The 24,423-nt window shown below is 40.7% G+C and overlaps 7 protein-coding genes across 7 annotated transcripts; 4 read left to right on the plus strand and 3 right to left on the minus strand.

The window, feature by feature from the left end:
* The first annotated feature begins 1,653 nt into the window (after positions 1 to 1,653).
* Positions 1,654 to 3,378, plus strand: LOC117568287 (microfibrillar-associated protein 1). The gene is made up of 3 exons (XM_034248804.2): positions 1,654 to 1,828; positions 1,884 to 2,793; positions 2,852 to 3,378. The coding sequence occupies exons 1-3, from the start codon at positions 1,759 to 1,761 to the stop codon at positions 3,285 to 3,287; spliced, it is 1,416 nt and encodes a 471-aa protein (XP_034104695.1). The 5' UTR covers positions 1,654 to 1,758; the 3' UTR covers positions 3,288 to 3,378.
* On the minus strand, positions 3,321 to 8,349 carry LOC117568281 (uncharacterized). Its single transcript, XM_034248793.1, has 14 exons — positions 7,967 to 8,349; positions 7,701 to 7,907; positions 7,513 to 7,641; positions 7,037 to 7,454; positions 6,138 to 6,971; positions 5,910 to 6,079; positions 5,668 to 5,854; positions 4,751 to 5,602; positions 4,501 to 4,689; positions 4,291 to 4,437; positions 4,192 to 4,227; positions 4,025 to 4,132; positions 3,660 to 3,962; positions 3,321 to 3,598 (listed from the first exon to the last, which is right to left on the minus strand). Exons 1-14 carry the CDS (start codon positions 8,084 to 8,086, stop codon positions 3,381 to 3,383), a joined length of 3,918 nt encoding a protein of 1,305 aa, XP_034104684.1. The 5' UTR covers positions 8,087 to 8,349; the 3' UTR covers positions 3,321 to 3,380.
* Positions 8,350 to 8,467: 118 nt separating this feature from the next.
* Positions 8,468 to 12,064, plus strand: LOC117568284 (transcription factor 25). Its single transcript, XM_034248798.2, has 6 exons — positions 8,468 to 8,767; positions 8,834 to 9,213; positions 9,815 to 10,687; positions 10,753 to 11,079; positions 11,143 to 11,378; positions 11,487 to 12,064. Exons 1-6 carry the CDS (start codon positions 8,621 to 8,623, stop codon positions 11,648 to 11,650), a joined length of 2,127 nt encoding a protein of 708 aa, XP_034104689.1. The 5' UTR covers positions 8,468 to 8,620; the 3' UTR covers positions 11,651 to 12,064.
* Positions 12,065 to 12,070: 6 nt separating this feature from the next.
* LOC117568288 (actin-related protein 3) lies at positions 12,071 to 14,552 on the minus strand. The gene is made up of 6 exons (XM_034248805.2): positions 14,288 to 14,552; positions 14,031 to 14,211; positions 13,657 to 13,971; positions 13,044 to 13,580; positions 12,903 to 12,986; positions 12,071 to 12,844 (listed from the first exon to the last, which is right to left on the minus strand). Exons 1-6 carry the CDS (start codon positions 14,329 to 14,331, stop codon positions 12,749 to 12,751), a joined length of 1,257 nt encoding a protein of 418 aa, XP_034104696.1. The 5' UTR covers positions 14,332 to 14,552; the 3' UTR covers positions 12,071 to 12,748.
* A 275-nt stretch (positions 14,553 to 14,827) lies between these two features.
* LOC117568282 (importin-7) lies at positions 14,828 to 20,753 on the plus strand. Its single transcript, XM_034248796.2, has 11 exons — positions 14,828 to 15,150; positions 16,526 to 16,761; positions 16,827 to 17,324; positions 17,387 to 17,563; positions 17,629 to 17,774; positions 17,842 to 18,639; positions 18,699 to 18,922; positions 18,994 to 19,304; positions 19,362 to 19,564; positions 19,625 to 19,894; positions 19,966 to 20,753. Exons 1-11 carry the CDS (start codon positions 15,061 to 15,063, stop codon positions 20,160 to 20,162), a joined length of 3,150 nt encoding a protein of 1,049 aa, XP_034104687.1. The 5' UTR covers positions 14,828 to 15,060; the 3' UTR covers positions 20,163 to 20,753.
* Positions 20,754 to 21,144: 391 nt separating this feature from the next.
* Positions 21,145 to 23,223, plus strand: LOC117570395 (lariat debranching enzyme). Its single transcript, XM_034252014.2, has 2 exons — positions 21,145 to 21,417; positions 21,472 to 23,223. The coding sequence occupies exons 1-2, from the start codon at positions 21,221 to 21,223 to the stop codon at positions 23,141 to 23,143; spliced, it is 1,869 nt and encodes a 622-aa protein (XP_034107905.1). The 5' UTR covers positions 21,145 to 21,220; the 3' UTR covers positions 23,144 to 23,223.
* A 10-nt stretch (positions 23,224 to 23,233) lies between these two features.
* Positions 23,234 to 24,349, minus strand: LOC117570396 (2-aminoethanethiol dioxygenase). The gene has a single exon (XM_034252015.2). It carries the CDS (start codon positions 24,093 to 24,095, stop codon positions 23,349 to 23,351), a length of 747 nt encoding a protein of 248 aa, XP_034107906.1. The 5' UTR covers positions 24,096 to 24,349; the 3' UTR covers positions 23,234 to 23,348.
* Between the last annotated feature and the right edge of the window lie 74 nt (positions 24,350 to 24,423).

Genomic DNA, 24,423 nt, shown 5'->3' on the forward strand with positions numbered 1-24,423 from the left:
AAGACTTCTTTAAGGCGGTCTTGAAGGCTGTGCTCGAAGCGAGCACACATCAACAATTAGTTGCTCACCCAAAAGGCTAATCGGAGACGCCTCCATCGCGATTTGCGTGCAACATTTTAATTGACGAGCCATAAGAGACGTCAAATGTTAATAACTTTTTAGGTTTTTGTGTGTGATGAATTCTGTACAGCTGCCCTTTTGAATTTGAAATGTGTAAATAACTCAAGAAAGTCGCAAAAAAAAAACAACGATCATCAATAAATTTTCGAGTAAACCGTAAACAATACAATACAATATGAGTATATATATAATTTTATCTTAGCGATCCAATTGGGGCGGGGGCTTTGGTCTCCCGGTTATGCATACTATTTAGGCCCCCGAGCTTGGATAACGAAAAAACGAGTTTGATCTGGAACAGCGAGCTCACGTTCTTGTTAATAGAAAATTATTTGTTTACAATTTGTTTATAGTACTCTTTCGCTCTTCTTGCAAAATGCTGCAAGTGTTTTAGTGTTAATTGAAATGTATGCCAAATTAAAATTGAAAACATTGCCAGAGGCGCCGCATTTACATATAAATCTTTATCAAACTGTCGAATGGTTTTCAATATGCACGTGTACCTGGCGTATGAGTAATATAAATTCCATTCCATTAAAATCGAGACATGCGGTGCTTCCCCACTCATAAAAGATATTTTATCTGGTAGCCAACTTCGAGTTTTTTAATTATGTATGTACATAATTAAACAATCTCAGTCTTAAACTAGTCAAATGCAGTTCAATGTATTTTTGGAGAAACCCCCAAATTTTTTTATCTTCTGAGCTCTCTTGACTGCATTATTTATCTCAGAGATGTATTTGAGAATTCAAATGTTAAGATATATTTCGTCACATAATAATTGCAAATTTGTAATTGTTTTATTTCTATTAATTGACACTCGTAACCCTGAATGTGGGTGTGTTCCCCTGAAGCTTGTTAAGGAGAAAGCTTTAAAAGCCAAACCGCTAATTGTGTTCACTCATGAAAGTGGGCGTCAAATTGTCGACCTGCAAAATTTCTACATAGAAGATATTTTTTGTATGACTCAGTTTTCTATACAACATTACCAACTGTCTATGCGGTTATAATTAAAACCGAAACAAAAACAATTTCTTAAGTGGCTACAGATATTACAGGAAGGCTTTTCTAATTTTAAATTTCTTTTATATCAGCAGATTAAGCAATAAAAATGAAATATTTTGTTAAAAATTATTTGAAAATAAGATCATCAACCTCACAGTTTGAAAATTATTTGAAAATATGCTTATCAACCTTACAGTTTGATGTATGATAAATTAGGCTCATCAACCTTACAGTTTGATGTATAGTAGACAGTTTGATGTATGATAGACAAGGTGCAGCAACTGCTTTTACTAATTGTAAAGATGTTTTTAATAAATTTCTAAGCCACTTTTATTAATAATATAACTAGGTTGAATTAACGAAAATATTAATTATTAAAAGAAAAAGTCGATGTTTGGTAAGAAAACGTAGATGTTTGCATACAAATACGTTAAAGCAACATCTCGGAATCAGAATAGCTCCGATGAGCGAGTTGGTGGTTAATAATATATTTAAAAGTATATTTTCATTAAGCTACAGTGGTATATTCAAGTTTGCAAGCTTTGGTCACACTTAACAATACTTGCTGCCGAAAGAAAATATAAATAAGGAAACAAATTGTTTTTTAGTTAATTAGATTTCCATAAAACCTAAACTATGAGCGCACCAGCAGCTCCAACGGGCATCCAATGCACCGCGGGTGCAGTTCCCGTGCGCAATGAAAAGGGTGAGTTAAAAAATGAGAATAATGAACTGACAACTGATTCTTGATGCGCTTGCAGGCGAGATTTCCATGCAAAAGGTGAAGGTACAGCGTTATATATCTGGAAAGAGACCTGATTATGCATGCGCCGATTCCAGCTCAGATGAAAGTGACGACGATGACTTCGTAGACAATCGCAAACGCATGGAGCGACACAAGGCTGAACGCCATAAGCTGGAATTGGAGCGACGTGACAGCGCTGACGAGAAGGCGCTAGATCAAGAGGATGAGGCCGAGGTGGATGATCCACGTTTGCGACGCTTGCGTGCTCGCCCGGCTGATATGGAAGATTTGGAGCGGGAGCGACGTGAACGCCATCGACACATTCACGAACCGGAAATGGTGGAAAGCGCAAGCGAAGATGAGGATGATGAGGACGCCAACGTGCAGCAACAGCGCATTGAGCGGGCAACCAATAAAATTACACTGGCATCCGAATCCGACACAGACTCCGAGTTGAGCGACACAGAATTGGAGAAGCGACGCTCCAAATTGAGAGCACGCATGTTGCAACAACAACGGGAAGAAGAAGTCCTTCAAAAAGAGGATGAAAAGCAATCGGAATCATCAGAGTCCGACAGCACCGAGTACGAAGAGGAGACAGAAAGTGAGGAGGAAAACGAGCCACGATTGAAACCATTGTTTGTGCGCAAACGTGATCGTGCCACCATCCAAGAAAAGGAACGTGAAGTCCAAAAGCAAAAGCAAATTGAAGCGGAGGCCAAGCGAGCGGCCAAGGAACGAAGACGCGCCACACTGCGCATGGTGGAGGAGAGCGTGAAGAAGGATCTGGAAAAGGTGAAGCCAGAGACAAATGAAGCATCCATTGATGATGTGTGCACAGCCGATGAGAATGACGAAGTCGAGTACGAGGCGTGGAAACTGCGCGAACTCAAGCGAATGAAACGTGATCGCGAGGAGCGAGACAAGTAAGCTTTACTTTAACATACTCTAAACACTTTTTTATTAAACGTTTTATTTTTGCAGCGCGGATCGTGAAAAGGTGGAAATCGAACGTATGCGTAATCTCACCGAGGAGGAGCGACGCCAGGAGCTGCGTTCAAACCCCAAGCTGGTGACGAACAAGGCGACCAAGGGCAAATACAAATTCCTCCAAAAGTACTATCATCGTGGTGCCTTCTACTTGGACGAGGAGAACGATGTGCTGAAACGAGACTTTGCTCAAGCCACGCTCGAAGATCACTTCGACAAAACCATTCTGCCCAAGGTGATGCAAGTGAAGAACTTTGGTCGCTGTGGTCGCACCAAATACACGCATTTGGTAGATCAAGATACAACCAAATTCGATTCACCTTGGTATGCCGAAACCTCCAATAACATGAAATTTCATAATGAACGTGCTGGCGGCATGAGGCAGCAATTTGATAAGCCAACAGCTTCCAAGCGGAAAAAGATGGAATAGATTTTAAGTAGAATAACAACAAAATATGCAGTATATGTGTAAAAGTGAAAATATATTGTGTGTAAATGCGAAAACAAATAGTAAATATCTAAACTACAATCTAATGAGCTTGTGCTCATCCAACAATTCTGGCTTGTGTTGCACTAGCGCCTGCATAACGCCTTCTGTTTTGATGTACTCTAGATTAGTGTAGTTCCTGAGCAGCTGCCACATATGTTTATCCTTCTGACTAGCCACCACATAGAGACGCACATTGCTGGCAATTGGCGGAGCTTTGCGGTGCACCGTGCCACCAGCGCATTCAATGATGGCTGCAAAAGAGAAACACTTTTAGTTCAATTTTAGATTCAAGTGAATCAGTATTCAATCCACCTTGCATATCCTTAGCATTTGGCTGAATATCAGTTCCGAGCATGAAATTGAAGCCTTTTAATAAATTCGTTGGTTCTAATACTGCCAGTGGATTGAACTTGAAGAGCTCCATGAATTTGTAGTCCTTAAATATGTGATTCGATTTGACGGCCAACGAGCGATTCTCCTTAATGTCATGTAACCAACAAGATGACAGAATGGGTCTATTGGATGCAATTCCTATTAAGAACTTGTAAGTGCGTTCCCCACGGTCCATGAGGAGAACGTCACAGCAACGCGGATCATCAGTAACGTCAAACTCGTCTGGGGAAAATATTTAAGTAAAACGTCAAAGACGGCAATAAATAATAAAACAATGCTCATACTTCTCAAAAAATATAAAATTTGACGCAGCTCTGCATAATTGCACATTGACAGTGATAATTGAATTTTGCGACCCGATCGCTTTATTTTCATGATGTACTTGTTAATATCTGCAATTTAAATAATGACTATTAATAGTTTAAAGTTTCTAAATATTGCAAGCATTTACCTTGAAGATAATCCTGTTGATTATTTTTGCGTCTACCTTAAATGGAAAAGTTGTAAATGAATCATTATGAAATTTGCCCAAAGTGAAAACTCAACTTACTATTATTTAATGTAGTCGCTGACTCCTCTTCATCTTTGGGATTTGTTTTAGCAACATCCTTAGCTTTAGCTATGGGAGCTGCCTTTTCAGCTTTCGCTACTTTGTCTGACTTTCCAGTTGTCTTCGTTGATTTTGAGCGACTAGGCACTGCATGCAAAAGATTATGCTTATATAATTATGACAATATCACAATAAATTCATCTGACCAACCTTCGGTATTGCCATCAGGCTTTCTTGCAGCATCCAGTTTAGATGCAACCTTAGTTGCAGTCGTTGATTTCTCAGCAACATCCCTGGATTTGGCTATTGGAGTTGAACTGCTGGCAATTGCCTTATCACTAAAAATTGGTTCACTTTCGGACTTGCCAGTTTTCTTTTTAGATTTAGAGCGACTAGAAACTGCGAACATAAAATTATGCTATTAAAATTATGACAATCACTCTTAAATAATGAAATTAACCTTCAGTTTCGCTGGCTGGCATACTCGAACTCTCGATCTTTGATTTCTTTACTTTCTTCTCTGGTGGAACATCGGTTTCCTTTGTAGATTCATTGCTTGACCCAGCAGCTTCAGATAATTGTGAATCCGTTCTGAGTGACGCCAGACGTTTGCTGCGTTTAGGCGGAGCAACTTGATCAATGGGTTGAATAATTTCTGATTTTTCTGAACGGCTTTTTGAAATGTTGTTGGCAGAAGTTTTTCCATGCAGAGTTTTTGCAGTTGATGTTAATCGGCTTGAAGCTGCTTCATCTAATTTTTCTGGCACAGACTCGTCAGTATTTCTTGATTTTTTAGAACGCTGACCTCTTGTTTCTGATGCTGAACGAACTGAAGCTGCTTGATCCTTTGTTTCATGCAAAACCTCGTCATTGGTTTTGAGTTTACTAGGACGTCCCCTTTTTGTGTCCGATTCTGAACGAACTGAAACTGCTTGATCCTTTGTTTCATGCAAAATCACGTCATTAGATTTCAGTTTTTTAGGACGGCCTTTTTTTGTTTCTGATGCTGAGCGAACTGAAGCTGCTTGATCCAATTTTTCATGCAAAATTTCGTCAGTGGTTTTTAGCCTTTTAGGACGCCCTTTTTTTGTTTCCGACTCAGAACGAACTGAAGGAGCTTGATCCAATTTTTCATTGCTTTTCACTTTTCTTAAACGAGCTTTTGCATCTGATTCGGAACGAGCTGAGGCTGTTTGATCTACAATTGCTTCACTTTTCGATTTCGCTTGACGTGACATTTTTGAAGAAAGGGGAGTCTTCTCATCAGCATACTCCAAAGTTTCATTTTCTTCTGAACGTTGTTTTTTTGGAGCTGTGAAAGATTGTGTGTCTTATTAATACAATTTATAAATTGTAAAATATAATACCGTGACTCACGTGATGTTAACTTTGTATTTGTCGTCGAAGACCTCTTCCGATGTTGTTTTGTAGTAGCCAGAGGAGTTTTTTCGTCGTTGGATTCAACAGTAATGGGAGTGCTGGACTTGGACATGTCCCGAACCTTTACTGCAAGTCGTTTTCGACTAAAAGTTGTAGCTGATTGGTTTGCCACCTCCTTTGATATCTGTAGTGAAAATCGTTGTACTACAAATAATAATAATTATCGCTATTCTACTTACTTCATTTTGCTCTTTTTTCTCGGTGTTGCATTTTGAATTTGCAAACTGGAAATCTTCATCTTCTGATGAACTAGGCAGTGATTTAAGTGCAATAAATTCCTTGAGCTCATGATCTAACTCATCTCCAATACTTAGGCAATCTGATATATTCAGTCGCGAAGAATTTGGATCTGAAATAAAAAGATTTTAAGCAATAGTTATAAGTATTATTAAGCTGCAAATAATTACCTGCAGTTTTGGGAGGAATAAACAACTGAGTCTCCTGCATATCGTCATTGATGTTGATGCTAGAATTCGTTGATTCTTTCGTGATTGTTTCAGATACTCGAGGCTGTTTAAAGAACACCTGAGTAGCGATTAAGTCCTCTGAATTATTAGCAATATCATTAACCGCTGACTTTGCCAGTGGCGCCTTAAATGGAGATGAGGTATTCGAGTTGTTGAAATTCTCTGAATTATTAACCGTTGATTTTGGCTGTGGCGCAAGAAAAGCAGATGAGGTATTCGAGTTGTTTCCGTCAGTTTCTTTTGACTTGGTTTTGGACACTTCAGGATCTCTAATAAATGCTTGCGTGGCAATGTTATCCTCCAAATTGGTATTCGCCAGTGATGTTCGCTTTGGAAATACTTGAGTGGCAATGAAATCATCATTATCGCTCCAGCTAGCATTTCGGTTGAAGGCTTGAGTTGCAACATCATCATCGTTTGCAATTAATTTGCGCATGGGAAATGCCTGCGTCTCAATGAAGTCGTCATTATTATCATTCGCCTCTCCTGGTGTATTGTCAGGCGTCTCAATGCTGTTCACTGCAGACTTTTCTGCTCTGCAGACCGAATTTCGATGTACATCCGCAGTTACATTGATTAATTCATGAGGTGGGGAGTTACTGCTCTGATTTGCTTCATTGTTAATGAAATCAAACAAATCGGGTGTGCAGGGTACATCGTCGAGTGGTATTCCTGCTGCAGACAATTCGGGTGTTAAACAAGCCTCAGCAGAGTACTTTGTGTTGGTTGCAGACCAATTTAAAGCACTCACTTCCTGGTCGACAGCAGCGTTGTCTAAAAGAAAACAATTTTAATCATTTAACAAAGTTCGTTTGTATCATCCTCAACGCAATTATTACCCGCTGGCTGCTTTAAAGCTCCTTTACCAAGCACTGTTATAGCTACGTCGCCAAGCAAAAGAGATGAATCGAAATCATCAATGGCATCTTCATCAAATTCGTTAAACTCCTGTGTACAAATCCGAATTTGGCTGCCCAGCTCCGAGGAATCGTCGTCCACGACATTAGTCTTATGATCTAAGTCTGGCCTAGGATTTTGTGGTAAGACCTCTTGTGTCTCCGGTATTAAGAAATCATCATCATCAAATGAAACCTTCGACACTTCGGGACCTCTCGATTGTCTGTGCAAGGGAACGGCTTGTGTTTCGGGTATGTTAAAACTATCGCAGTCAAATGTAGTATTCGCTGATGGCGGCATTGATTCGGGAATGACTAAGCTATCGCTTGTCTTATTGACAGTTCTATTCTGGATCTTCTCCTGTAATGCAAATATATAGTAAACAGTCAATTAAAACAAAGTATTACATTGCGCATACCAGTTCCTTGTCATCATCGAAGCATACCTCCTTAGGTGGAGGCATTGTTTCAGGTATGATGAAGCTATCACCCGTTGTATCCACAGACTTATCCTTTGTCTCTTCCTCGAAGCCACTGCTATCGTGAGCCTGCAATAGACAACGATTTGCTGAAATTGCAACATTATCTAGCCTTTTTCCACACTCACCGCTTCATCATGCTTGTCTTCCTTAAAGGATAACTTGGCCTTCACATTCCCAAACTTCAAATCCACCAGACAATTGACAATATCTGAATTACTGATGCTTTGGATTTCGGTTTCACTGCCATTCACAATCACTTTGCCGGCCACCGCAGCTATACGCACAATTCCGCCAGCTATAAGTGCTATAGTTGCGTGTGCCAGCTCCAAGGACTGAAAAATTCAAATATATATAAATAGAAGCTATTGGTTTCCATGAAACTAAAACTCACCTCATCGTCGCTGTGAAACTCCAGTTCCCGCTTACGACCAATGCGATATATGGTATCTGGCTGCAATTGAACAGCTTCCGGATTTGTACCATCCTCAAAGCGGAAAGTCACAAACACCATGATGACAACAAATAAATTTGCAATTGCAAAACAGGTAACAGGCGATTGGCGCCAAAATCTACTACTGGTTAATCACTAGATTTGTAGCTCATTAATAACGTTATATGAGCTTTTAAAACAAATATGGCACAAAGAAAATAACAATTAAATTTAAAAAAATCACAAAAACGTAAACAACACTTATAAATCCGCAGTTATTGTAAACAAACACAAATCTAATAGTTAGGCGTCTTTCAGTTGACAGATTTGTCGAGTGAGACCGCGTCGTTTTTTACTTTAAATACTAAACAGCAAAAAATCATGTTACCAGAGCATTGTCAGTTGTTAACGATTTGGGAAAATGTTATGTTATCGTTATCGCTGTTGTGGCGAAATTAAAGCTAATATCTGTATTTATTGAACAGGGACGTCATTCTAGTCCGACTGACAACAACAACAGGAAAAGGAACGAGGAAACGACATTTGTTTGTGATTTCTTGTAAATAATTTTTCACATGAATAAATTTGCTTAGTGGAAAGAAACGATAGAAAACAATGTCCGCACGTATGCTAAAAAAGCTGCAAGGCGAAGCCGATAAATTGGCCCCGCCGCCAGATGATGAATTGGACAATGATCACTTAACTGACAATGATGAACTGGACACGGTTCGAGGGAATTCGCATTTAAATCCATTTGATTTGGTAAGATTTGGACACGCGTGCATTTAAAGTGTATAACCTATTGTGACGTGTGATATTCTTGTGCAGCTAAATCAACAAAGTTTGTCCGAGAGCGAATTTAAAGAGGACGACAATGAGACCGAGCATCCATCGGCAGCGCTGCAAGCAAATGCCGCTGCCAAAAAGAAGAAGAAGAAACGTAAGAAGAAGACCAAGTCGCATGGCAATCACATAAGCAGCGAAGATAATGAACGGCAAGACAAGTACTTGGACCACCTTGATCCCCTCTACGGCAAACTCCATGAAGCGACTCCCAACAGCAAACAGTCGCAAAAGACTTCAACGGCAACTGCAGCAGCTTCAATTCGGAAACTGGCCAGCCAAAAACTGTTGACGGTGGAGCTGAAACATCTGAATCAACAGAACGAAATGCGGCGTACTTTTGGCAAACGTGTCGTCAAAGTCGAGTAAGTTAATAGTTTGTGTCCGGCCCTAATATACCCGCTAATAATGCAAATTTTTCCTCTGATCGTAATGAAATTCTCAGAATCCATTTAGAATGTGATATTTATTATGTTAGTTAAGAATTTTAAGCAGAGTGCACCGATTATTAGATACCTGCCCAGCTCAGTCGTAATGAAACTTTCTGAATTTATTTAGAATGAGATTATTTAAAATTAACGTATATACATAATTCGAGAAGAACCTGTTATCATAGATTACATATTTATTTATATTTACTCTAACAATTCCTTTAGTTAATCTTTGCTTTAGAAGGGAAATACAAAAATTTGTAATTTACATATCGTTATCATATCCATATTTATTACACTATTGTAAAGGTTTACTCAGAATTCACACAGATTATACGTATTTTTGCAAGTTATAGATTGCAATGTGCATATTTTAAGAAGCTACGGTGGAGTTTACCCCTATTATCATAAATTTATTATGCATTAATACGAATATATATGAATGAAATTCTTAGACACCATTTAGAATGTAGCTAACATAGTTATGTTTAGTATTACAACTCAACTATATACATTTTCAATATCTTTTTATTAGAAATAAACGTGGTCGCCAAAAGCCCTCGCTGAAGTCCACTTACATAGTAACCGCAAAGGATTCGTGGCCACCCTTGACCAAGAATATTGTCACAATGAAATTGCTGCCATCGCCGGATACTCCAAGCACATCCACAAGTCCGAAAATCCAAATCAACGACGAGGAGAATGTTCAATGGTTTAGCTTTCAGCACAGTCAATACTATCAAGGCATACAGCATATGTTTCTTTCGGCACTGGAACGCATCGACTCCGAGTTTCTGATCACGCTAATCAAACGCTGCCCCTACCACGTCGACTCGCTGGTCCAGCTGAGTGAGGTGTGCAAGATGACGGAAGATTTTGCGCTTGCATCCGAGCTGATTGAGCGTGCGCTGTTACTCTTGGAGTCATCGCTGCATATCAACTTCAGCCTGACATCGGGAAATTCTCGCTTGGATTATCGTCGACAGGAGAACCGCGCCTTCTTCATTGTGCTTTTCAAGCATGCACAATATTTGGAGGAACGTGCTTGCTGTCGCACCGCATTTGAGATCTCCAAACTGTTGTTGAGTCTGCAGCCAGATGTTGATCCGCTGGCCATGATTCTGGTCATCGATTATTATGCATTGCGTAGCAAACAATATGGCTGGCTAGTGGAGTTTTATGAGCAGTACAATGCGGCACGCAATCTCAGTCAGCTGCCCAACATGGCTTACTCTTATGCCCTAGCGCTCTACACGCTGCATGGCAGTTGTGAGCGTGCCAACGAGGCTCTGCAATACGCGCTCCTGATGTTCCCGGGCGTACTGCGTCCGCTGCTCGACGAGATGTCTGTGCAAACGGATAAACGTGTACTGGCTTCGTCGTATTTCTTTGCCGACGTGTCTGGCAAGTGAGTCATCAACTGGCTTTATCAACATTGCACTCCAATCTAATAGATTACCCTTTGTTTTATAGTCAATCACCAGCGCTACATCAGCTTGTTTGCTTGTATGTGTGTCGAGCGAAAATCGTTTATCGTCAGAATGATGTGCTTTCTTGGCTGGAAACGAATGTGAATAGCGTTCTGGATCGCATTGATGCCAAGGATCCGATTGTCGCTGATTGCAAAGAGAAGCGTTCGTTACGCTACAGTGGTACACCACCGCGTCCTATTTTGCGTCATGTCGTCCTCTCGGACTACAAGGAGAAAGTGCCCTTAGCCGTGTTTGTGGCAAAGGACAAGCAGGCAATCATGACTTACGATCCGCTGCCACCCGCTGACACTGTCAACTGTTATCAGCGGTACGACTAAAATGAATAATGAACTTGTGCAGCAACTTAAATGTTTGTTAACTTCATTTGCAGTAAATCATCTTCGAGCAGTAGTCCAACTACCAATACCAACAGTTCTGTATCCATGTTTTTCCAATCGCTCTTGCCGTCATTCAATTTGAACAATATTGCTGCACAGCAGCAACAACAGCAGCAGCAGCCGCAACAACAACAAGCTGGTGGTGTTGCTGGTGAGGAGAATATCGATGCTGCTGATATCGTGGCACAACAACGAAGACTAGCACAAGTGGCCCAAGGCCAAGCAGAAGGTTAAATTTATATTTCGGTTTTCATTCATTTTTTGAGTTGAAGATATTTTGTTGTTAAAAAAAACTATTATTAAATTTCATTTGTTCGTTTGCAAACAATCTTTATAGAAACTGGTCTACAGCAGTCGTTAACTCTGATGATGGATGCGATGCGTGACTTTCTGCATAACTTTCGCACAGCTGAAACGTTGAGAGCACCTGAAACAGCCGTTGCCCATTCGAGTAGCAGCAATGATGACGAAGAGGAAGGATCCAGCGACTATGTGGATTAGAGTAGTCCACAGTCCTGGTCTACAAATATATTCATGCTTATCACATATTATATTATTATTAATCCCCTCACATCTACTTAAAGACGATAACTTGCACGACATTTTCTATCAAGAAAAAAAAAACAAAAAAGGATAAAAACAGTTTACTATTTGTAATTGCATCCAGGCATCGCTTCTTGGGCAGCGTCGTCCTTAGAGCAGCGCTCTTCGAGTGTTTTTTAAAAACACATTGTTGTTTTCCTCTTACGCTTATTATATGCGCCAGTCACAAAAAATTTGAATATTTAAGTAATGTTTATTACGCCTGTGTATTCAACAAAACAAAACCTATGTAATGCATTAATCAAATTTCTTGTCAAAGCTTTAGAACAAAAAAAAAGTAAAATAAATGCAATGGTGTCATTGAAACTGAAACATGTATTTCACCTTTAGCTTAAAGAATGTTTTATTGATTTTTATGAATGCCTTCAGTTTTTACGCTTATCAATTATAACAAACAGATTTTTTCATCAATATTAGTTTTCATGTTTTCACTTCTTTTACATGTAATCAATCATTTTGCGGTTATTGCAATATATGTAAATATTACTACGACAAGTTCAAATTCATATATTTAATTGGGTTTAGGTTTAGATCGGTATTCAATGAAGCGCCGTTTGGTGTGTGTATGTGTGTGTTTGTATGTGTATAAAAGTGTATAATTATGATAATCTTGTAGAAGTAATGCACCTTATAAAAAGTTCAACTGGCAGACATTTGGTTGTTGTTCTTGTTGTTGTTGCTGTTTGTGTATAGGTCTTTTAGCTTAATTCAAAAGTCAGAATCCGAATCACACTTGAAATTAAAGATATTTGGCCAAAATGATTAATTTTTGCGTATTGCTATTGATATACAAAATACGTTTTTAGACAACTTTAGAGCTTAACACAGAAAATCATTACTAACGGCTAAGCAATACTATAGCGTGGAATACGTGATCGCATATATATATAGAAATACATAGAAAACAAAACTTGAAAAACGACAAAATAATAATAGGTTAAGGCGCGGCATTAATCTGTGTTGTATCTGCCACTTTTTACATCGAAACGATTATGATTATGTCATGGTACCAAAGACAGGATTATGACGGCAGATGCTGGGTCCATATTCCTCATAGGCAGCCTTAGTGTGACACACCTGATAGAACTCCGGCTGAAAGCAAATACGAATGGTAAATCTCTCTTCTTTTTAACAGTAAATATTGTCTTACCGTTGAGGCCAACATGCTGCCTCCAAACCAAACAGCATAACGCTGCATATGATGCGTAATCACCTGCACATCGATGGGCTTTGGCTACAAAATAACAGATTATTACAATGTTTGTAAAAGAATCTATCTAATTATACATACCTTAATGCGACCCTCCGAAAGGTTTTCGCTAATACGCAAGCGTGTGTCCACCGATCTCTTAATGTCGCGTTGCAAACGCCGGCCAAAGTCCTTGAACATGGTCGAGCCACCGCTCAATACAATATTGTTGTAGAGTGGACGCCGCACATCAATGGGGCAGTTTTGTATGACATTGTCAACAATCTCTGACAGCGGTATGGTAAAGTCGGGGTTGGAAAATTCGGGATGGAAGAAGATTTCTGGACCGAGAAAACGTTCATAGCCCACATCGACACTGAAGGGTTGCTTGGTGACGGTATTGAGGCCGGTATAATTGCGAATCCATTTGTTTGGCTCCGTATCATACTTGGCAAACTCTTTGGCAATGTCTGGACAAATGTAGCAATGCTTCTCTTTGATCGCTTTGGCAGTTTCGAGGCTCTGTTCAGGCGGTATGCCCACCTCGCGTTCACGCAGCAAACTTTGAATAAACGATGTAATGTTGCGGCCAGCAATCGGTATATGCTTAATGCACGATCCAATCACATAACCTTCCGCCTGTCAGCAAAACAAAACGATGTCATGAAAATAGTAAGCGATAAGATATCGAAATATTGCGCTCTCTTCAACATACCACAGGTATGACGTGCGTCACACCATCACCACTGTCCACCACAATACCAGTCAGTGTGCGCTCCTCGGCGGATCTGGATGCCCAACTGGCAGCCAAAGCTAGCACCGCCTGCACCGCAATATAGAGACCAGGAACATTGAATGTCTCAAACATGATTTCGGCAGTGTATTCACGATTCTCGGGCGTATTAAGCGGCGGCTCTGTTAACAGAAAATAATGATCCTCTGGCTCCGCACGCAAATACTTGAAGACGCATTGCTCCAGAAACCGTTCCATCAAATCCCAATCTTCCACCAATCCATGTCGCACTGGATACTATAAAATAAATAAGAAGGTTCAATTCATTGTCTTATATATAAAGAATATTCACTTACTTTAATGGAATAGCCGGTGGCATCGAAGGCTTCGTCACCGATAAAAAAGTCCAAGTCCTCGATACCTTTTGTGATGCGTCGCGCATTGTTGTCACCAACACGAGCGGACTCCTTAATAGCAATTGCAGAGGGAATTATGAACTGGGGCTCCTTGTTGCCAGCAAAACCCAGTTTCGAGTACCTGCACAAACCGAGATTACACATAAATTAAAATCTGATTCATTATCAAACAACAAAAGCAGACAGCAGAAACTTACCCGGTGCCCACATCAATTACGCATGCCGGTAGCCTGCCTGTCATCGTGTCTTGAGGATTTACTTCTAGTTAACTATGGAGCGCGATGAATTACACTTTAAGCTCAAGTTACACAGCACTTGCAAATGAATTTTACGTTTGATAAACAGCCAAGTTTATAAATTTTCAACCACACCTCCTCCAGCAACGCGATGTGTCATTTAGAAAACTTCGCTCTTTGTCACTCCTCTCACACACACATACGACATACTCATACATGAATGAATAAGTTGCAGTGTTGCATTCGTCAAATATGAGTTTTACAGCACTATCCAAATAAAGCAAATAAATCTCGGCAATACTGTCGGATTTATATCGACCAAAATCTGTGTGCTTGATTTAAATCTGAAATTTAGAATTTAAAATATTAATGCAGCATATCTTAAAATGACATAAATTAAAGTCAACATTCAAAGAATATTTGCTGTGAAGATTCACAACATTGCGAAAAATATATCGATATTGCTGCAGCTCTATAAGTATCGATACTTCTCCGAAGTACGTTCGGACTCGGAAATTTCGGCGGTGTTGTGTGGCTGTCACAGCCTTTTTCCACGTTTTTTCCTATTGGCACATTTTTTTGCTATTGTCATTATTTCTGCTGGTGTGTCAATTGCAATTGACAATTGAACGAAAAATCGTGCGTATTTCGGGTGCTTTGTGGGAGCTTCTTTGTTTCTGCGGCAGCAATCACTGCGATAAAACCGGCGAATTGGACAAACCACATACGCGAAAATGGAGGCACAGAAATTGACGGAACTGTTGCGCGCAACGATTGATCCGAATCCCGAGCAAAGGAAAGCAGCCGAGGACCAATTGGCACAAGTAAGCGAAGCCTTGTTATTAAAACCAGTTAGCTGCAATAATGACACAACAAGCGCATCATTCCCTCCACTTTAAAGTAATGCCATTTGGTTGCTGCTGTAGCCCAAAACCATGTGCTTTTTTAATTGTTCGCTTTTAACCTCTTCCCTCCCTGTTGCTGCCTATCAATGCTCACACTGGATATATGCTAGTGTGTGTGTGTATATGCACATTTGTATGTAGTTGCGGCTGTGCTTTAGTCAATATTAAGTTTATAGTATCCAAAAAAGAACGATTATTTTGTTGGCATTAAAGCAAATTTTTGCTGTATGGTAAATAATTGAATAGGGGCAACAAGTAATACAGGCCAATAGGAAGCGCTCGGCAATTTTTACATACAAATGCAGTTTCGCAATCTCAATCACATGTGTGTGTGTGTTTACTGCACTGTGTGTTACGGTTTATTTACAATCAATCATTTGATGTAATATTACAAAATTACTGTAATTGTCTGTTGAAAAATTCTCCCAAAATTTGTGGGAAAAACATCGATGACGAGCGCATATGATCATGAATTTATGTCAATGAATTAATATTTCTATTTATTCTAATTCAAGTTTCAAGTATACTTAGTTTGCATATTCAATATAATATGGTTAAACATTTTTCGTGGCTTTAATGGTTTGTGTCTTAGCTCTCTAACTTATTCAATTTGGAGTTTTTTTTTAATATCGCAAACTATCCCGAAGATTTATTTTTGAAACGATCACTTAAGAATATAAGAATCTCTGATTTCAAACTATTTAACTACCCAGTAATAAATGTAATTATCTACAGAAATAACGAATTCCAAGTCTGTCACGCCTTGGTATTTAATTGGCAGTAATTAAACATTTATTCAATTGTGCTTGTACCACTGTTCAAGAGCCTCTAGACTTGTGGCTGAGTCAGCTTCTAACGATTTCCATGCCCCGCCTTATTCAATCGGTTAATTGTCTTTATCAGCATATATTGCAAACTGCTGCTGCTACCAGGGCACGTTGATTGGAGCTTCTTTAATGGGAAAACGCATGCTATTTAAATATGTATTTATGTATAAGTAATCGCATATATATATGAGTAGTCAAAATGTGCTTGGAATTTTTAAATGCTGCCCGGATTGGTAGTAGGATCGAAATAAACAGGTGCTACATGTGTTACGCTGCTGCTTGGTATTGTTTTATCAATACAATGTGCAGATTCTTTTCGCACTGGCACGCGAAATGTTAGCCTAGAGAATCACATTACTCATACGCCATGTTATGCGGCAGCTGTGTAAACAAACTGTTGACGGCAGCCGGGAAAAATACTAAATGCTCTCTCTCACACCTCTCGCACATTTTCCACCCACTTTTAGATACACAAAATCATTGGTTTTGTGCCGACTATATTGCAAATCGTCATGCAAACATCGCTCGACCAGCCAGTTCGTCAAGCCGGCGCTGTTTATCTAAAGAATCTTATCAATAGCAGCTGGTCGGATCATGAAACCAAGCCCGGCGAGCCGATACCATTCTCCATTCACGAGCAGGATCGCGCCATGATTCGCGGATCCATTGTCGATGCTATTGTCCACGCTCCAGAGCTCATCAGGTAAGAACACAACTATAACATATCAGTTTTGAATTGAATCTAAATCCAAAAAAAACCTATTACAGAGTTCAGCTGTCTGTGTGCGTAAATCACATCATCAAGAGTGATTTCCCCGGACGTTGGCCACAGGTGGTTGACAACATTAGCATCTATTTGCAAAATCCTGATGTGAATGGCTGGAATGGCGCCTTGGTCACCATGTATCAGTTGGTCAAAACGTACGAATACAAACGTTTCGAGGAGCGTACACCACTTAATGAGGCAATGAATCTGTTGTTGCCCATGATTTATCAGCTGATGATGACGCTGCTCAACGATCAGTCGGAGCAATCGGTGTTGCTGCAAAAGCAAATACTCAAAATCTATTATGCACTGACACAGTACAGTTTGCCGCTAGATCTCATCACTAAGGAAATTTTCTCGCAATGGATGGAAATTTGCCGGCAGATTGCAGATCGCGCTGTGCCCGATTGTTCGCATTTGGATGATGATGAGCGCACTGAATTCCCCTACTGGAAGACAAAGAAATGGGCGCTGCACATCATGGTGCGCATGTTTGAGCGGTAAGTAGCGAATCGATATGAATCACCATAATTAGTAAATAAACATGAATAATATTTTGCAGTTATGGCAGTCCCACCAGTCTTGTTAGCGAAAAGTACCAGAAGTTTGCGGAATGGTATCTGCCAACCTTCAGCTCTGGCGTATTGGAAGTCCTGCTTAAGATCTTGGATCAATATCGCAATCGCGTCTATGTTTCGCCGCGTGTGCTCACAGATGTGCTGAACTATCTAAAAATAGCGTAAGTTTTTAATTGCAAATTTAATTGATTAGCCATTTGTTGATTGTATATGTTTTTTTATGTAGTGTGAGCCATGCTTACACCTGGAAGCTGATAAAGCCGCACATGGTGGCAGTTATTCAAGATGTCATATTCCCTATCATGTCATTTACCGACTCTGATCAGGAGCTGTGGGAAAGCGACCCCTACGAGTACATTCGCCTCAAGTTTGGTATGAGCTATAAATCGGAATGATTAGAAGAAGAAATGTGGATTCATATTATGCATTTGCATTGCAGATATCTTTGAGGATTATGCTACTCCAGTGCCAGCTGCCCAATCTCTGTTGCATTCCGTTTGCAAAAAACGCAAAGGCATCTTGCCCAAGGCAATGAGCACCATTATGCAAATAATTACCTCGCCCAATGCTGATAACAAGCAGAAGGATGGTGCTCTGCATATGATTGGCACTCTCGCAGATGTGCTTTTAAAGAAGGCCCTATATCGTGATCAAGTAGAGTCTATGCTCACCACCTATGTCTTTCCGGAATTCCAGAATCCGGCCGGTCATATGCGTGCTCGTGCCTGTTGGGTATTGCACTATTTCTGCGACGTTCAAATCAAGAATCCTCAGGTGCTGGCCGAAACGATGCGCCTAACCACGAATGCCTTGCTCACCGATAAAGAGCTGCCGGTTAAGGTGGAGGCCGCCATTGGCCTGCAAATGTTCCTATCATCGCAGGATGAGGCACCTCAGTATGTGTCATCGCAAATCAAAGAGATTACTAAAGAATTGTTGACCATCATACGTGAAACGGAAAACGAAGACTTGACCAATGTCATGCAAAAGATTGTCTGCACATTTACGGAACAACTGCTCCCAGTTGCAACGGAAATCTGTCAGCATTTGGCAACAACATTCAGTCAAGTGTTGGAGTCGGAGGAAGGTTCCGATGAGAAGGCAATCACAGCAATGGGTTTGCTTAACACGATAGAAACACTGCTTAGTGTTATGGAGGAACATCCGGATGTGTTGCTCAATCTGCATCCAATTGTTATCAATGTAGTCGGTCATATATTCCAGCACAACATTACGGGTGAGTTAATTATTAAAAAGAATATGTAAATAATTCTTTAACTCTTAACTTTATTACAGATTTCTATGAGGAAACCTTTTCGTTGGTTTACGATTTAACGTCCAAGGCAATTTCGGCCGAAATGTGGCAGATGCTCGAACTTATCTATCAGGTCTTTAAAAAGGATGGTGTGGATTATTTTATTGATATTATGCCGGCATTACACAACTATGTAACCGTTGATACACCAGCGTTCCTGTCGAATCCAAATCGCTTACTGGCCATTTTGGACATGTGCAAAACTGTAAGTGAATCTACAACAAACCTTGGTCTAGACTTGTTTTGTTAAAGTGTTGTTCTATTCTTGCGATCTAGATGCTAACTGGCAGCCCTGGCGAGGATCCCGAATGCCATGCCGCCAAATTGATGGAGGTGATTTTATTGCAGTGCAAGGGACAAATTGATTCTGTGGTCCATGTGTTTGTTGAATTGGCGTTGTCGCGTTTGACACGCGAGGTGCAATCGTCGGAGTTGCGCACCATGTGCTTGCAGGTGGTCATCGCTGCACTGTATTATAATCCACAGCTATTACTCTCCATTCTGGACAAGATGTCGCAAACCAGTGAAGAACCAATTGCCTCGCATTTCATTAAACAATGGCTACACGATACGGACTGCTTCTTAGGGTAATTCAGAATACGTTTCAAATCGCAAATTGCTTAATTATCATAATTATTTTTTAGCATTCACGATCGTAAACTCTGCGTGCTTGGTCTGTGTACACTAATCTCCTTGGGGGATGCCAAACCACAAGTGCTAAGCGAGGTTGCGGACAAGATTGTGCCGTCACTGATATTGCTGTTCGATGGCCTCAAGCGTGCCTATGAATCGCGTGCCCAGGAAGAGGAAGAGGAGGAAGAAGAAGAGGGTGGTGATGATTGCGAAGGTTAGACTCAAAATGAAAGTGTTACTTTTACTGTTTTAAAAACTTATTATTTTCCTACAGAGGCTCTTTCGAGCGATGAAGACGAGATGGATGAAATGGCGCCCAACTATTTGGATAAACTAGCCGATTTCGCAAAAACGAAAGGAAGTGCAGCTGGCTTTGAGGTGAAAGCTGAGCTGAAGGATGACGAGGAAGATTCCGACGATGAGGCGGAGGAATCTGTTGGTGATTTAAATGAAACTGGCCTCGAAACATTCACCACGCCCATTGATGACGAAGAGAACGAAACTGCTATCGATGAATATTGGACATTTAAGGAAGTTATTACCGGTAATAAGATTCAGATGTGATTTTGATATCATTTTTTTAGCTAATGTTCTGTAATTTTCATTTTTTTTTAGCACTTTCTGCACAAGATCAAGCCTGGTATTCGCTGCTGACCTCAAACCTGACACCCGAACAGGCTAAAGCGCTTCAGGAGGTGGTCGTGACAGCTGATCAACGCAAGGCTGCCAAAGAATCGAAACTGATTGAGAAACAGGGTGGATTCGCATTCCCCCAGACAACTGTGCCCACATCGTTTAAGTTTGGCTCTTAAAAAGTAGCTGCTGTACACTGACACTTTGTACCATCTTTCTGACTTCATTGTTTCTCATATTCTTTCCAAAAACCAACACTTGATGTAATATGACTGTTCAACCATTCTCTAGATTCTCGTACATCTTGAGTACGACTCACATTCAACATACGTTTATATACATAAACATAGATATATGTTGCATGCTTCAAAGGTAGCGGTCGGCGAAGAGGCGGGCAAGTGGGACATGATCGCTTTATATATTTATTGTAGATTTATATTTTAAATTTCTATTCTTGGCAAGTCCATGCCAACTAAATTATGATAAAACTTAAGTTGAAATCTATTGTATATCATCATTATGCGTGTGTGTGAATATTACGAAAACTACTTGGATGTCGCCGCCTCATGGAATGAGATTGCGTCAAGCTTGCTGAGCACACTCCAAAAACGAAACACAATTGGTTAGAGAATGAGAATTTAACGCAGAGCATTTCAATTACACTGTCTTTACGACACACCCCCCACACACAACACACACACGAGAACACACATTAAATGTACCAGATGGAGAGATATTTTTGAAAAATAAAAACATTTTTAACGTTTGAATTCATCTGTTGTTTGGTTTTGTACTATGTTTTGTATGGTTTTTTATTTCAATTATTTTCGGTATTAAGGTACCGATCAAAATATGAACAATACAATAATTCAAATTTTGTAATGGTACTTTTCAGTGGCGCGCAGTGTGACCAAAAGACGGATTTTTAAAATATGTGTTTTAAACGGGGATGAAATATATCTAAATACAGAAGCCACGACTTTTTCATTATTTTCCAAAAATAGTATTTTTAGAAAGCAGCTTTTTGATCTTTTGGCATAGATTTCCGTTACAACAATATCATCAACAACAGAAATGTAACAGTTTTAGTACAGATGTGTTAACAGTAGTCACATTCTGTTAATAACATAGCACGCGACTGTAACTCTTGTTATTGCCATTCACAGTAAAGCGCGGCAATTGCATTGCCGCATTTGTTTTGTTTACAATCGAAATAAACAAATAAATATAAATTAAAATGAAAATCGCAATAGAAGGATGTGCGCATGGAGAGCTGGAACGCATCTACGATACCATCGAGGGCATCGAAAAGGAGCGCAACATCAAGATCGATCTGCTGCTCTGCTGCGGCGACTTTCAATCGACGCGCAATCTTGCGGATTTGCAAACCATGGCTGTGCCCCGAAAGTACATGGATATGTGCACATTTTACAAGTAAGTTACTAAATTAATAGGCGGCATAACTCGACTATATCGTGTTCATTGCAGATATTACAGTGGAGAGCGCGTTGCGCCTATTCTCACCATCTTCATTGGCGGAAATCATGAGGCATCCAACTATCTTCAGGAGCTGCCCTATGGTGGCTGGGTTGCGCCCAACATTTATTACCTGGGTTATGCTGGTGTCGTGAATGTGAATGGCATTCGTATAGCAGGCATCAGTGGTATTTACAAGGGACACGACTTTCTGCGCGGTCATCACGAATTTCCACCGTACACGGAGAAAACTTGTCGCAGTGTCTACCACGTGCGTCAACTGGAGGTGTTTCGCTTGCAACAGTTGTCAGGAAAGGTGGACATCTTTATGTCGCACGATTGGCCGCGTGGCATACACGAGTATGGCAACAAGGCACAACTGTTGAGATTTAAGCCACATTTTGCCGAGGACATTGAGAAGGGGCAACTGGGAAGCCGTCCGCTGGAGGAATTGCTGAAGACACTGCAGCCAACCTATTGGTTTGCTGCTCATTTGCATTGCAAGTTTGCTGCTCTGGTGCAGCACACGAGAACTGCAGGTAAATCGTTGAATGAGGAGGAATCATCCTCAGATAGCAACAGCGATAGCGAAGAGGAGGAAGAGGAGAAGCACTCAAAGTCATCAGCAACAGCACCGGCTGCTCCTGTTGCCGTAACCAAATTCTTGGCGTTGGATAAATGCTTGCCAAAGCGTCGTTTTCTGCAAGTGCTTGACATGCCCACAAGCGTAGAAAGCGAAAAGCCAACTCTAGAGTACGACATCGAATGGTTGTCGATATTGCTCACCACAAATCATCTGACTTCTATCAAGGATAACAATTACTATTTGCCCGGCAAGAAGGCTGGCAGCATGGAAGAACGTTGCAACTTTACGCCAACTGTCGATGAATTGTCGCACATTCGCCACAAGTTCAATAATCTCGAGGTGCCCAAGAACTTTTGTCGCACCGTCAACGCATTCGATGCCGATGAGCAACAGAATTATAAACAAATGTTTGTTGATCAGCCGCAGGCTCAATTAAATCCACAGTGCAATGATTTCTGTGCTATACTGGGCATCGATGATCCACTCTGCCTGGCCATGTTGGCAAATGGCAAGGACTTACCGCAAACCAGCAGTTTGGAGGAGAGTACAGCTGAGCTAAACGTGCAGGAAACTAAAGATGAAGATGTGCCATTGGCTCCGACGCATAGAAAACTAAATTTAACACTGCCAGCACCAATTACAGCGGAAGTTGATAAGAATGTCATTGAGCTGCCGGTGGAAGAGGATGAGGAGGCTACGTCACGTGTTTCGGATGTTGAACAAGATTTACAATTGTCGCCATCAAAGAGGAAACTGAATTTAAAGTTGCCAGCGCCAACTGCTTCAGAAGTTGACAAAGATATCAGCGAAGTGCCAGCTGAAGTCGATGAGGAGTCAAATTCGCTTCCTACTAATGTTGCAGTGGATTCAACAATGAACGAACAAGATTTTCAATTGGCGCCGACGAAACGGAAACTTAATTTAACGCTGCCAGAGCCAATTGCATCAAAAACTGATAATATTATCAGTGAAGTGCCAGTTAAAGTCACTGAAGAGAAGCTAGAGGAGCCAAAAGCAGAGTTACCTGGAACAACTAGTATAAAAAAGCTTAAGAGAAGAAATCAGAGCATTTATCAAGCTGATGATATGGACGATTAAACAAAAAAGTAACGACAATCTGAAGGTTAACTATAAATAGTAGTTATTGATAATAAAATGGAAGCTTTCATTGAGTGAATGAATGTGCTTTTAAAAAACAAAAAAGGAGGCAATTTTATTTGAATAACACAGAAGATGCTTGACACGCGGCATGCGTGACAAAATAAATAAGGATTCAACTAGATAAAGTAAGTTGTAAGTAGTTTTAAGAGTTGCTGGCGGAATTGGCGGCAAATGCTTCGGCGGCACAAATGAATCCGCACTGCAGCACAGACTCAGGCGTATCGGCCAAATCACAGTAGTAGCTGGTTGGCGATGGGATGCACTGAAGCTGCACCTGACCATCGTCGTCGCACTTGGGCCGGTAAAAGCGACAGCGACGTGGTCCATATAACGGCATATTGGCATCGTATGGTGGACTTAGAATATCAAAGAATGCGGCAATGCCATTTCCGGCCTCTGTTATCTGATGATAGTTGCGTTTACGTGGCGTTAATACAGCGCTTGTTGTCTCCGGCGTCACCATTGAGGGCTCCTCGGCCATTACCTTGACCAGCGAGGGATTTATGTCGTAGCCCACCGGCTCATCTGGCTGTAATTTCTGCGAGTAGCTCTGGATGTGTACCTTGCCCCAGAGGCAACGCAGCAAGCCATACATCATGGGATGATCGTGCAGGGGAATCGAATTGTTGCCGCGTACAATAAACAGGCTCATGGAGAAGCGTTCATCCTCGAAGATGTGCATGTAGGTGCATGGTGCTCTTGGCTGCTGGCACCCAATGTCAACGTCAGCGTCATCGCGAAACAACTCCTCTCTGATGTGCAAGTCCCGGTAAGTTAATTGATCCGTTAGCTGCTTTAAATGCTGCAGATTCGCATTGAAGTTGGCAAGATTGGCTCGATCAAATGTCTTGAAGGCCTGGCGCAGCACGCTCATAAAATGGGACGTCATGGCCAAAAGCCTCGCGGCGCGTTATCAATAATGCAACGACTTTACCCGACACTGACGTAAGGTTTATTTTTGATTGTCGATATGTGCAATTTCGCGAAAAACAGCAAATGCCGTCTAAATCAACCAGAAAACGAATTGTAGATAAACAAAAAATCAGCTGTTTGACGACAAGTGTTGGCAATTGCTAAAATACGTCGCGTTAAATGAATATGAATTTCAAAAGCAGTTTTCAGTTTTGTTGATTGTTAAGAACTGAAATGATAACTAACTTTACAATGCAGTGAGAAGTGGTGTTAATGCAAAGCTGCTTTGTTTCACTTCTACTAAA

Source organism: Drosophila albomicans, chromosome 3 (assembly GCF_009650485.2).
Source record: "Drosophila albomicans strain 15112-1751.03 chromosome 3, ASM965048v2, whole genome shotgun sequence".
Lineage (NCBI taxonomy): Eukaryota > Metazoa > Arthropoda > Insecta > Diptera > Drosophilidae > Drosophila > Drosophila albomicans.